The sequence below is a fragment of the Sinocyclocheilus anshuiensis genome, unplaced genomic scaffold (assembly GCF_001515605.1).
Source record: "Sinocyclocheilus anshuiensis isolate Anshui unplaced genomic scaffold, SAMN03320099.WGS_v1.1 scaffold521, whole genome shotgun sequence".
In the NCBI taxonomy this organism is placed as follows: domain Eukaryota; kingdom Metazoa; phylum Chordata; class Actinopteri; order Cypriniformes; family Cyprinidae; genus Sinocyclocheilus; species Sinocyclocheilus anshuiensis.
In genome coordinates, this window is record NW_015540882.1 from 156746 (window position 1) to 170887 (window position 14142).

Consider the following 14142-nt stretch of genomic DNA (forward strand, 5'->3'; position numbering starts at 1 on the left):
TAAGAGGTGTTATGTTTCTGCACTCTTCCATTTTTAGCAAATTAAGAAAACTTTGTCTAAAACAATTTTTGTGATGGTTTGTATTTTTTGTGCTCTGTATGGAACATCAGTGCCTGTTTAAGTGATGAACTCCATTACTTGTGTTTGTTTCAGACATGATAACAGACGTTTTATACTTGTGCTACAACTTTTTGGCCTGTGCTACAAAACTTTCAACCTCTGTAGCACCAGTGCTATGTGGAAAAAAAGTTAACGTACAGCCCTGGTGTCACATGATCCTTCAGAAAAAAAAAAATGCTGGTTTGCTACTCAATTATCAATTATTATTGGTGCTCAATTATTAATAATAGTTATTTTTATAAAGATTTTGCTGCCTAATATATTTGTTTCTCAGGATCTTTTGTTGAATATAAAGTTCAAAAGAACAGCATTTATTTTAAATGAATCAGGGTATCTTCCGTACAATTGTTTTTTAATTTAATAATGAAATCTGAAAAATGAAAAAACGGCACATTTTTCGTTTTTCATTTGTTCAAACAAAACGAAAAATCAAGAATTTGGCTTCATTTTTCGTCCTTACGTTCAGGGATAGAAAACGAATAAACAACTTGAATGGATTCGCTTCTATGGATTCTTAACATGTTTATTTATACTACATTTTTTCTTTTTCTCTTCATCAAACAGCCAGATTAACGAATGGTTTGACACAAACCGTATCGAGGCAGAGCCTAGACAGAGCTTTCTTTTGTGTAGGCATAAATTCTGGAACCTACACGTGAAATATTAGTTTATCTCATAAATATTAAATTTACTTCGCATCTGCACTCACAACTACCTACTAGTCTACATCTTTGGACACTGCCTGAATTATTATAGCTAACGACCTATTAAAATCTGTGTGGCAAAGCTGCTCGATGCACTGCAGCGTGGGAAGAATGCATTATAGACAAGCACAGACCACTATTAATTTATGTGAACATAGGTAGTTTTAGACAATAAACTGAGTTTATTTAATTAATATTGAGTATTGGCCAGCTAACTGATGGCATACAAAATTGTTAATTTCTCTGCCAACTAAACCAAAGTCACAGAACCGTTGTGTGACTGACTTGCAGCAGGCGCATATAGTGGTGTATCATTCCTGAATGAATCAGAGTCTTTGAAAAACCCATTATCATAGACAACAATGCAATTACCAATTATTATAGACAGTCACTTGATTTTATTCCTAAATGAATGAATGAAGCATTTTGAACGAATTGATTGAATAAAAGTCTCCTTTATTAACACAATGACTTATTACTTTCATAATTCAAGTATCATTTCATTTTATTCATATTTCTGTATTAAAAATGTTGTATAAAACATGAATCTCATTTCATTATACATTTGTAATTGCTGTGTAAATGCACGTACAGCCGTCTGATCAGCATTAAACTGTAAATACATCTAAAAGCATCTTCAGACGCAGGTTCTGTATCACTGAATACTGATTTAAATGGTAACAGCCTATTGTCATATTATTCTAATTTATTTGATGTAAGAATTTAACATTAAAGATGACACACAAAAGGTAAAAGGTAAAAATAAATAAATAAAAAACTGAAAATCAGTCGCCCCTTATGGGAAAGTTAATTTCTGACACTGATGACACTGGCTTATTGTTCGAAGAGTTATTTCAGGGTTTGGATATGTTCTTATAACTCAGATGAGTTCACCTTCAAATCATGACGTCAAATTCACATTTCACTAAATTCAATCACTGAAACAAGCACTCTGAACAACAAATAGTTCCATGCCAGTGGGATAACAACATATGATTTCCTAAATTTGTATAAAGTTCTCTATGAATAAAACTCAAAATAGAAAAATAATAGATGTGCTGTGAAGGTAAATTACACAAAGTAAATTCTTTCATATCTGTCATATTATTTATGTTCCTCCATTGTCCAAACAAACAGTGTATTGTCTAAAACAAAATTTATGACTTTATGTTCACATAAATTGATAGTGGTCTGCGCTTCACTACAATACATTCTCCCCGCACTGCAGTGCGTCGCGCAGCTTTGCCACACAGATGGCAAATACATAATAAAACAGGCGGTGTGCCAAAGGACCTATTATTTAAGTTCCTCCTTTGTCTAAAACGCAGCGTATTGTCTAAAACAAAAGTTATGACTATGTTCACATAAATTGATAGTGGTCTGTGCTTCAATACATTCTCCCCGCGCTGAAGTGTGTTGCGCAGCTTTGCCACATAGATTTTGATAGTTAGCTATAATAGATCAGGCGGTGTGCCAAAGTACCAAAGGCTCTGCCTCGATATGGTTTGTGTCAAGCCATTTGTTAATCTGGCTGTTTGATGAAGAGAAAGAGGTCAAATGTAGTATAAATAAACACGTTAAGAATCCATAGAAGCGGAGGACTCTTATTATGTTTTTAAGGCTATTTTTATGTTGTGTTGGTTGACCAATAACTCAAACGAGTTCACCTTCAAATCATGACGTCAAATTCACATTTCACTAAATTCAATCACTGAAACAAGCACTCTGACGAACAAATAGTCCCATGCCAGAGGAATAACAACATATGATTTCCTACATTTCTAGAAAGTGCTCTATGAATAAAACTCAAAAAAGAAAAAAAATAGATGTGCTGTGAATGTAAATTACACAAAGTCATTTCTTTTCATATCTGTCATATTATTTAAGTTCCTCCTTTGTCTAAAACGCAGCGTATTGTCTAAAACAAAAGTTATGACTATGTTCACATAAATTGATAGTGGTCTGTGCTTCAATACATTCTCCCCGCGCTGAAGTGTGTTGCGCAGCTTTGCCACATAGATTTTGATAGTTAGCTATAATAGATCAGGCGGTGTGCCAAAGTACCAAAGGCTCTGCCTCGATATGGTTTGTGTCAAGCCATTTGTTAATCTGGCTGTTTGATGAAGAGAAAGAGGTCAAATGTAGTATAAATAAACACGTTAAGAATCCATAGAAGCGGAGGACTCTTATTATGTTTTTAAGGACTATTATCAGTGGTGTATAAAGTACCGGAGAGCCATGCTCAAGTAAAAGGACAGATATCTTACCAGAAAATGACTTTGGTAAAAGTTGAAGTCACCGTTTAGAATATTCCTTGAGTAAAAAAAAGTCTTAAAGTATGTGATATTTATTGTACTTAAGTACGAAAAGTATTTTTTTAATCTTAAATGTACTTAAGTATTGAAAGTAAAAGTACAAGTAAATGCAAAATGGAAAAGAAGCAAATAAATATATATAAAAAATGTTCATACACAGCTTGAGTAGCAAGATTGTGTTCAGTTTTAACTCTTTCTTCCATTTTCTATTTTTGGGTAAGAATAAGAAACACATCTGGTACTTAGTGTCTTTCATTCCAATGTAAGAAATCATTTCTGGAATCTGCATCTGAAATAGCATTTAGATGTATTTACACAGTTATTGTATCTCAGAGGGGACAAGAATGCATTTAACCTGCAGTTACAGATACATAAATAGGCCTAATGTTTTGTTTTTAACATAAAACGTTGAATACTGATTTGTGTGATATAGATTAAGTTAACTATATTAAATTATATAAATATAAAAAGCATACAGAAGCATTTTTGCCGGCTACAATTTAGAATGCCTGGAATTTTGAGTATTAATAGACTAACAGATCGATGTGCGTGCACTCTGTGTGTGATTTGGTGATATACTTGATAATGTCAGATCGCACATCATTACAACACTTACCATATTATCGCAGATATACTGTATATCGCACACCCCAGACTCGACTTGAGTGGAAAATGAAATCATCCACGGTTGTGCGCGCACTTGTTTCCACGTGAGCAAACGTGTTTTTAGGAGTCTAGCGCCAGACCACTGATTCGTCAAACCTGCTTTCCTGCAGTCCGTGTTCTTCTGACTTCTGACTATTTTGTAGTAGGCTAAGTAACGAATATGCTTCGGGGAAATGTATTGGAGTAAAAGTATACATTTTAATTAGGAAATGTAGTGGAGTAAAAGTAAAAGTTGGCTGAAATATTAAAACTCAAGTAAAGTACAGATACTCCCAAAATATACTTAAGTACTGTAACTAAGTATTATTACTTCGTTACATTACACCACTAACTATTATTATGTTGTAATGTTTGGTTGACCAATCAGAGGAGAGGGGCGTTTCATTCCCGCCCACATGTAGAGATCGAATATTCAAGTTGTTTATTCGTTTTCTATCCCTGAATGTAAAAACGAAAAAATGAAGCCAAATTCTTGATTTTTCAATTTGTTTGAACAATTGAAAAACGAAATATGTGCCGTTTTTTCATTTTTCAGATTTCTGTATTAAATTAAAAAACGATTGGACGGAAGATACCCTGATTGAAATATAAATCTTTTCTAATTATTAATGTCTTTACTGTCACTTTTGATCAATTTAATGCATCCTTGCTGAATAAAAACTATTAATTATTTATTATTATTTGTATTCATTTTTTTTAATTACCCTAAAGTTTTACATGGTAGTATATCACGATTTTAAATAAAATATTAAGCAGCACAACTGTTTTCAACATTGATAATAATAATAAATGTTTCTTCATTACCAAATCAGCATATTAGAATGATTTCTGAAGGATCATGTGACACTATTATTATTATTTTTACTCTATTTTTGATCCAATAAAAGCAGCCTTGTTGCACATAAAAGGCTTCTTTCAAAAACATTAAAATATCTTAATTATTCCAACCCTTTCACCGCTTCTATATCCTTAAATACTTTAGGTTAGGATTAGTATTAAAGAGCACCACAGGCCATTTCTCCATCTTACCCTTCACAGTCTACGATCTCCGGCCCCTCGAATGAGAATGGATCTGCTGCGTCCGGCTCGGATTTCATCTTGTAGACTTTAGTGAGGACGCTGTTACTGAAGTAGCCGTTGGGCTCGAAGTGGAACTCTAATGTGAAACTCTGTTTTGACAAACAATTGAACATTACTAAATATGAAACCGGTATCTATTTTTCCAAAAATGTTAGTAGTAAACAGAAGCCTGTTTAGCTGTTTGACAAACCATGGGCTGTCCAGGCTCAGAAAACTTCACAGTGATGTCCAGCAGGTGTTTCAGGATTGGCTCATCATGCTCCTACAGGAAACAAAAAGATCCCAGAATGGTTCATCTTAGGCAGCATGGATTCAACTTCATGTTTTCGGCACTGATTTTAGGGGGGGAATCATTCTAAAGGTAAAGCAGAGCTGAGAGAATCCACAAGAAAATCAGCTGATGAACTCTGAGGATGCAGTCTCTGTTCAGTCCTACTTGCATACAAAAGACATTTCAAGAAAATTAAACATTAAATGACAATATGATCAGATTGCATGTGATTCTGCATGCACCAATACAAACCCGCATATCCTCTATAAGCTTCCTGTCACAAGAACCACATCCTGTGTAAACCCTTTATGCAACAGGTCAAGGCAGTTACTTTCTATAAATCATACATTGTTTTATGCAATGTGTTTACACTCTGAGTCTACAGTTGATTATTATTATCAACCCTCTACATTGCGAGTAAATCGCTCACATATGCGATTAAATCTTCACTCTGGGCGACTAAATGATGTCTAATATTAGCCAATTGCTAATAAATTCTCAGATTTTACTCGCCAGTGTGTGAGTTGGAGGCTAAGTATAAGTTTAGCTCAGATATATTTTCACTCGCAGAACACTGACTGAGCGCTTCAGAGTTTCACTCTCCATCAAGCGATCTGTGCTGTTTTTCAGTTCATCTGAATGGATGTGCAACGCAGTTGTATTTAACGTACCGTAAACTCTAGTGTGAAGCGCACGACCCGCCGTCGCTTTGTTTCACACACACGCAGCGAGAGAGGGAGAGAGAATTGACGCGCTACCTATGCGCGCTACATGTAAACGATATTCTTTGTTGTATTTTGCTGTCAAAATAACGGAGTTCCTTTGGAATTCTTCAATTACTAAAGTTCTATCATTAAATAATATTGATTATCATATTATAATGCTTGACTGACTGATGTTAAGAGTGTACTTTCAGATATTTATAAAACTGTGCCATTTTACAAACAAGCAAACAAAAAAAAATATATATATTTATTTATCAGTCTGGCGAGTAAACAAAAAAATGTACTAGCCAATGGCGATTCAATTGCCAAGGTGTTCGTAATGTATAATAATAGTAATAATTTATTATTAGTAGTATTATTATTTGCAGAAATTATTTATTATTTTACCAAATTACTGTTAAATTCTATTTTAAATTTTATTTTATTTTATTATTTTTTTAGGCAAGTGGTTCATGTTCTGCATTTCAGCACTATACTGTGGCAAATCCACTGTAATGCAGGCAGGGTAAATTGTAATATTGTATTTACAATTCTAATTAAAACAAAATTTGAGGTTATTATTCTTAAAGAATGTATAATAATAATAATTATTATTTTATTATTGGCCAAAATTTGTTCATATTTGTGCATAATAACAACCCTAAACCGTGGCAAATTCACTATAACGCAAGGTTACTGATTTATTATTTGACATTTATTATTTATTACACTGACATATGTACATTAACTGAGTCACCACTGATAAGCTACCACTAAATATTGTAGAAACTTAATTTGCTGTAAAGTTGCTTTGCAACGATTTGTATCGTGAAAAGCGCTATACAAATAAACTTGAATTGAATTGAATTGAATTATTTAACCAAATTACTGTTAAATTCTATTTAAAATTCTAATTAAACCCCAAATTATGGGTTATTATTATTATTAAATGTATAATAATAATAGTAATAATAATTTATTATTATTGCCCAATGTTTCATGTTGTGAATAACAGCCCTAAATAAAAGTAAATTAACTGTGCTGCAAGGCTTCTTTGCTTTAGTATTTTTTACCAAATTACTGTTCGATTCTATTTAAAATTGTAATTAAAACCCAAATTATCCAATATTTTCACACCATTCCACCATAATTAAACTCAACTCAGAAAACCTGAAAAACACAGAAAAGGACCCCAAATCTAGAAACAGGGTGCTTAGAAAAACAGGTCCAAATGTTATTCTGACTGCAAACATTTTTTTTTGCAAAGATATTAAGGAGAAATAATGCGAGCGTTCACCTGCAGCATTTCTTCCAGCATATCCACACGTTTGAAGATGGTGAGCCAGAACTCCGGGACTCCTTTCGGATCATCGGCGCCGGCTGACTCTGCCTGCTTCTCCTCCAGAGCAGCTTTTTTCTGCAAATCTTCCTGTGGGTCAAAATCATTTTGTTAAATAGACCGTCATCATCCTCAAATTGGACATTCAATAACTCAGCGCTTCCATAGAAAGGCTTGCCAAGAATGTAGAATGCTTGAAAATCGGAATTTGCAATTGATATGACGTTTTTTTCAGTATTCTCACAAGCATCCACTTACAGCAAGCTCCTCTTCCTCCCTGTCACTTTGCCATTCGCATTCCTCATCTGTGGGTTCAACGGCGCCGGCCACAACGTCCCGTCTCTGAACAAAGGAGCATTGTGTTATGTGACATCATCATTTCATTTGCACGACATCATTATTTCTAGGGCAGAACACATATAGCATTCATTTCGTAAACAAGTGTGTAACACAAAAACAAAGCAATTAATTCTGTTGGTTTTGAAACTGTCTCTTTGGACAGGTCTGTAACAGGAAGGCTGGCTTCCCTTTATATGCATTGTGGGTAAAAGTTGAACTACTAGCTTGTCTCCAGACAAGGAAATGGCTCGACTTGAATGAGAGCAGTTGGCCATTCGTTCTGGTGGATTTACTTTAGCACTCATATTGTTAACGTACAGGCAACGGTTGTGCCTGAAGGTCAACTTTCGTGCTGGAGAAAGCATTCCAGGTTTGTGAGGGGTTAAATACTTCAGTGAACCCGCTCCCACCTAACTTTGGTACACGGAGCGTGTTTAAACAGAATGCTTGGTATTACAGAGAGTCATTTGCATACCTTGTCAAAGATGGGCTGGTAGAGGCCAGCATACTTCCTCTCGAGCTCATGGACTTCTTCATAGAACTTGGCCTCTATGTTGGCGCTCTGGAGCTGGAGCCTCTTCAGGGCATAAACTCTTCTCTTTATGATCTTGGGCAGGAGCTGGAAAGTCAGTATTCTAGATAGCCAAAAGTCAGATAAAGTTTTACAACAGATTTTTATAAGCTTGAGAAACTTCACAGATGTTTATGAAACACATTAAAGAAAGATTACAGATGTTTACTAAAGCAAGTCACAGAACTTAACAGATGAAACTCAAGTTTACAGATGCTTACAAAACAAACATTTGTTAAATTTTAAATTTACTCAACTTTATAGATGTTTACTAAAACAAGTCACAGAACTTAACAGATGAATCTCATGTTTTGTAAACATCTGTAAAGTAGGGCTGGGCGATAAAATGATAACGGTAATTAGTGTGAAGCGCTTGAATTCAGCGAATAACAGAAATGACTCGCTGATTTAAACTAGTTTAAAGCCAGATGAAACAGCGCTGACAAACAGCAGAAACATTTGCACAACAATACAGTCAGAAGGTTTTCAATCTACAAATTGCCATCATTTACCATGGATTTAGTGTAGTAACACCATGGTATTGTGGCAGAAATGTGAGATATTCATATTGAATTTTATAATATTAATGCAGACATGTATTAAATGTATTAAAGGAGTAATGGAATATTACAGTATTTTTTGTGATTAAGCTATAGTGTTTGTGCATTTACACTAAATTTATTTAGACTATTCTTTTCCATAAAAATACCTAGAAACCATACAGATACATTTTACCATGGTATTGAGGTTTTAACTGTGGTTATTAGGGCTGTGAATCTTTGGGTAGACAGCAAATCGATTCGATTCACAATTCATAGGTTTTCGATTCGATTCACAATTAAATTCGATTCGATTAATGATTCGATTCTGCATTCTTTAAGTACATTCACAGGATTATTTAAATGCTTCCCCTAAATTCTTTAAATGCTTAGTTAGGGGGCAAATTACACAGCAGCATTTATGGTTGCAGAACCATAGGTTAGAGAAAAAAAAACACTTTTGTCCATTGTTAGATGTTAGTTTAATGATGCTATGGCATGACATGGCATATGTAGAAATTTATGTAAGCCAATATTTAAAAAAAAAAAAAAAAAGCAAATGCTTAGTCAGGGGGCAAATTACACAGCAGCATTTATGGTTGCAGAACCATAGGTTAGAGAAAAAAAAACACTTTTGTCCATTGTTAGATGTTAGTTTAATGATGCTATGGCATGACATATGGCATATGTAAAATTTACCCTAGTAAAAGAGTACTGTATTTTAAAAACATTTATTTCAAACTAAGACAATAATCAATCATTTGTAATCTATATTTTTTCCTAATGGCAATTTCATGATTGATTTACATAGGCCTACTACAAACAATTAATTCAATTTTCTGCACAGAATAAGGTAGAAAATACACTTTATAGTTTCTGTACTGTAATAAATGATATGTCAATTAGCACTGCATCATTCATACATTTTATTTATTTATTGTGTTTATTGTCTTAACGTTTCAGTTCATTCTGCTTTTTATTCAGATTAGCTGCAGATATATCCATGCAATAAATGCACAGCCTTCGACTGCTCAGGTAATGTCGTCGGTATGAGAGCCATTGAAAAACTACAGAAAAGCAAAACTACTTCACTTTAGCATTACTGGCCACGGATAGGCTATTAAGGAGAGATCACACATCAGCTGCTCAAAAACTGTGTCAGAGAGACGAACGGAGCGCGATCTCAATCCTGTGACAGTCACCGGCGGTAAATAGTGGAGCGCGTGAAGGAGAGATGCGAGGCACGAACACTGTTCAATTCGTGCTTGTAGTAATTTAATGTGTATATATTTTGAAAGCATTGAATCGCTATAATCGCGATTCATTCGATTCTTAGCGTTTTAAATCGATTACTGTCCGAAATCGACGATTCACGATTCAAAAATCCATGTTTCAAGATCGATGCATTGCATCGTCAGTGTTTGTAATCGATGCATCGAGAACACGAGTGAATCGTTACACCGCTAGTGGTTATCATGATCTAAATGTAAGCCACTATGGAAGACCAAAGGTTAATTTGAATAACATTACAGATGTTACTGTTTTTGATAATGAACATAAATCTGCATCCTAACTCAAGCTACTTCTACTGTCAACTCAAGCTACAGTCAAATGTGCATTTTTAAGAGACAAAAAATAAATAAATAAAAATAAAATAATATTATTAATATTGGAGCCTGCACTGCAAACTGTGCTGAAGATACAAGTCAAAGGCAGGCAACACAAACTTGTTTCATGATTTGAAACAATATCACTCATTATAACATGCAGAAAATAAGAAATTGATTTTTCTACTAAGATATTTATTGTGTTATTAAGGAAAAATGACTGGAAGAGTGTAAAAAATTCAAAAACGTGAAGTATTTGTCATTTTCTGGCCATAACGAGTAGTTTACAACCACAATTATCTGGTTTTTCCAACTTTCACTTAGGGTCAAAAATCTGCCTTTAAACTTGAAAGAAATATTCAAATTCAAATATCAATATTGAGTGATATGAAAATGTTTACAGTGATAATTTGTTTGGTCATATCGCCCAGCCCTACTGTAAAGTACAACAGATGAATCTGTTAAGTTTTGTAACTTTTTAAAGTAAATGACTAAAGTTTCGTAAACTTGTTTCATAAACATCAAATTTAGCAACCTTAAGTTTATGAGACTTTACAGATGTTTACAAAACACAAGTTTGTTAAATTTACACATATTTAATAAAACAAGTTACTGAACTTTACAGATTAAACAGTTTGTAAACATCTGTAGTGTCAAACTTGAGTTTCATCTGTTAAGTTCTTTAACATTTTAGTATATGACTGTAAAGATAAACATCTGTCAAATTTAGCAAACTTGAGTTTATGACACTTTACAGATGTTTGTTAAATTTGACAGACATTCATGAAACAAGTTTATGAAAGTTTACAGACAAATTAACAGATGAAAAGCAAGTTTATAACACTTTTTTTTGTTAGATATTTACAAAACATAAATTTGCTAAATTGTACAGATGTTTATGAAACAACTGTATTCAACTTTACAGATGTTTACTAAACAACAAGTTACAGAACTAAACAGCTGAAACTCAAGTTTACGGCACTTGACAGATGTTTACAAAACAAGACTTTGCTAAATATGACAGATGTTTATGAAACAAGTTTACTTTACAGACATTTACTAAAGCAACATGGTACAAAACGTACCAATTAAAAAAGCATTATAACACTTTACAGATGTTTACAAACCACAAGTTTAGTAAACTTTACAAATGTTTATGAAACTTCCCAGAAATTGTACCAAACTTTACAGATGTGAAGTCTGTGACTTTCTTTATCATCTTGGTTTTCTAAAGTCATGCATATCAAATTGTGTCGTACGTACCTTTCTACTTGTAAAAAGCCCTCTGGTTTGTCGGACTGAAGAGGTTTATTTCCTCCTTTGCCTTGGAGAAAAAATGAAAGCAATTACTTCTAAAAGTCCCAATGTTATTTTTAGCATATGTATTTCACCAAAAGTGTGTTTATATATTTACAGCTCTCATTCAGATAGATGTATAATTTCTGGTTATTACTGCTTAAAAACCTATTAAACTATTGCAACTTTTTTTGTTTTACTTTTTTTTGTTTTTAGAAAAAGTACAATACCACACAATAATGGAGCTCTTTAGAACACTTACATAACTCTATTCGATGTATATCATAATATATGTACAGTAAATACAGTAAATAAATAACACAAAAACATACCTTTGGCTTCACTCTTTTCATTTTTTCTATCCATTTTCACACCTCAGCTATTTCGCAAAGAAAAAAAATAGGATAAGTAAATGTCATGCTCAAATTAAAATGCGTCACACAGTGCCTTCTCCTATTCATTCAATTGTAATCACAAACAATGAATGTATTAATTTAACAGGTTCTTTCTGTATTCATAAGAGGTCAAAGTATGACTAACAGCAGCATGGCTTTAATTACTAAACAGGTGACCAGGATGACAAGTGGACCTGTCAATGATAGCTTTTAATCATCTGACACTACGTGTGCATCACAGCATCATATAGCTTATGAATTATTGAGTGATTTAATAACCACTTTTATGTCTCTTTTTCCATTTCCCATGAAAACGTGAAAAATATATTATGACATTATATTATATTATGTAAGATTAACTGCCTTTTTGGATCATTGATGTGGTTTTTGAGAAATACAACCTCAAGAGAAACTCTGATAAAAGAAGAAGACTGAGCAACCGTAATACACTCGACTGCATGTCTGATTGCTGTCATGCATGTGTCCAAGGCTGTTAAATGCCCCATCACGCACATGTGCAGCACATGTATCTGTCAACACTTTAACTATTACAGCGCTAAACCTCACAACACACTGCGACTAAGTCATTAAAGCATTTTAAAACCACATACGTCGTTTCCAGGCCACGACATATGAGCAACCAGCTTTAATCTCAACAATAAAATAAGGTTTTCTTTGACTTACAGCCGCGTTACGCTCCAGTCCGTCCTCACGCTTCTATCAGACGGAGAAGTGCGACGGCATGTCGCATCATCCTCAACTCTCATTGGACGACTGGCTGTCACGGGTCACGTGGACTGGCCAATCAGAGACGCGCCTCTGTATTGTGAGACTTCATTGGTTGCGCTGCGTACTGTGTAGCGTACTCGTACCGAAGAGTGCGTTAGAACTACAGAGAATGTTTAAATGCGAGACCGTTCCCAAATTAAGTTAATGAACTTTCACTTTATAAACTCTTTAGCTTTAATTTAATGATTTATGCATTTAAAAACTGTTAGTAAGTTTGCTGATATCTTATAGCGGTACATTTAGTGCACGAATTCCTTACTAATAAGAACAGAATGGTTCAGAACTGCGGATTAACTGCAGCCTTTTGTTAAAATAACATGAGGGGGTACAATATACCGCCATATAGCCTTCTTTCTATAAAAAAAAAAAAAGGAAACGTAAATGTCACATTGGCTTCAGCTCTTGCTGCACGTCCCTCTCCTGAACACAACTGTTGCGTTCCTCTAATTAAACACGCTGCATAACGACCTTCATGTTTTTAGAAGGCATCTAATGCATTAATATCGGCTATATTTAATATAATCGGTATATAAAGTTGTCGTCCAATTACATTTTTCTTATATGTAAAAGTTTTGATTAAAATACATTCCAAATGTATTCATATTAAAAATATATCAATATGTAGCTTACAATATACGTTTTATTTATTTTTAATTATTTTCACACGATATCATTTTATAAACATATATTTTTAATTACATTTATATCAATATCTGTACATATTTCTAAGCTATATATGTGTGTGTGTGTGTGTGTGTGTGTGTGTGTGTGTGTAGTGAAGGGAATTTATAATAGACCTATATAAATGAAGAAATAATAACATAACACTATATTTAGCTTACAATATACTTTCTACATTTTTATATAATATAATTTGAAAAAAAATAAAATAAAATATTGATAGAAATATCATTGAAATATATAAGTTTAATCTAGGCTATGTATTGCTATATATTTTAAGCTGTAAATATACTCAAACATATATATATATATTAATGGTGAAATTAATTTAAAGACAGGAATTTCTAATCTATAGCCTATATATTTCTAATATGTTAGAAATATATAGATTACATATCTATATGTAATCTACCCCCCCTAGATTACAATATATTGCAATATATAGCTTAAAGGTTGTATCTAAAAAAAGGCAGGCAACACAAACTTGTTTCATGATTTGAAACAATATCACTCATTATAACATGCAGAAATAAGAAATTGATTTTTCTACTAAGATATTTATTGTGTTATTAAGGAAAAATGACTATCTAGGCTATGTATTGCTATATATTTTAAGCTATAAATATACTCAAACATATATATATATATTAATAGTGAAATTAATTTAAAGACAGGAATTTCTAATCTATAGCCTATATATTTCTAATATGTTAGACCCACCCCCCC

At 33.3% G+C, this 14142-nt stretch overlaps 1 protein-coding gene across 2 annotated transcripts in view; it reads right to left on the minus strand.

The window, feature by feature from the left end:
• Positions 1-12712, minus strand: part of LOC107688556 (nucleosome assembly protein 1-like 4) — a 29721-nt gene extending 17009 nt beyond the window's left edge. For both annotated transcript variants that reach the window (XM_016486253.1, XM_016486254.1), the window contains exons 1-8: positions 12631-12712; positions 11884-11930; positions 11519-11579; positions 8014-8173; positions 7458-7541; positions 7158-7289; positions 5076-5147; positions 4835-4974 (exon numbers count right to left, since the gene is read on the minus strand). In XM_016486253.1, the coding sequence (XP_016341739.1) occupies positions 4835-4974; positions 5076-5147; positions 7158-7289; positions 7458-7541; positions 8014-8173; positions 11519-11579; positions 11884-11917 (683 nt within the window). In that variant the 5' untranslated portion in view covers positions 11918-11930; positions 12631-12712. The remainder of the gene's footprint in view (positions 1-4834; positions 4975-5075; positions 5148-7157; positions 7290-7457; positions 7542-8013; positions 8174-11518; positions 11580-11883; positions 11931-12630) is intronic.
• Between the last annotated feature and the right edge of the window lie 1430 nt (positions 12713-14142).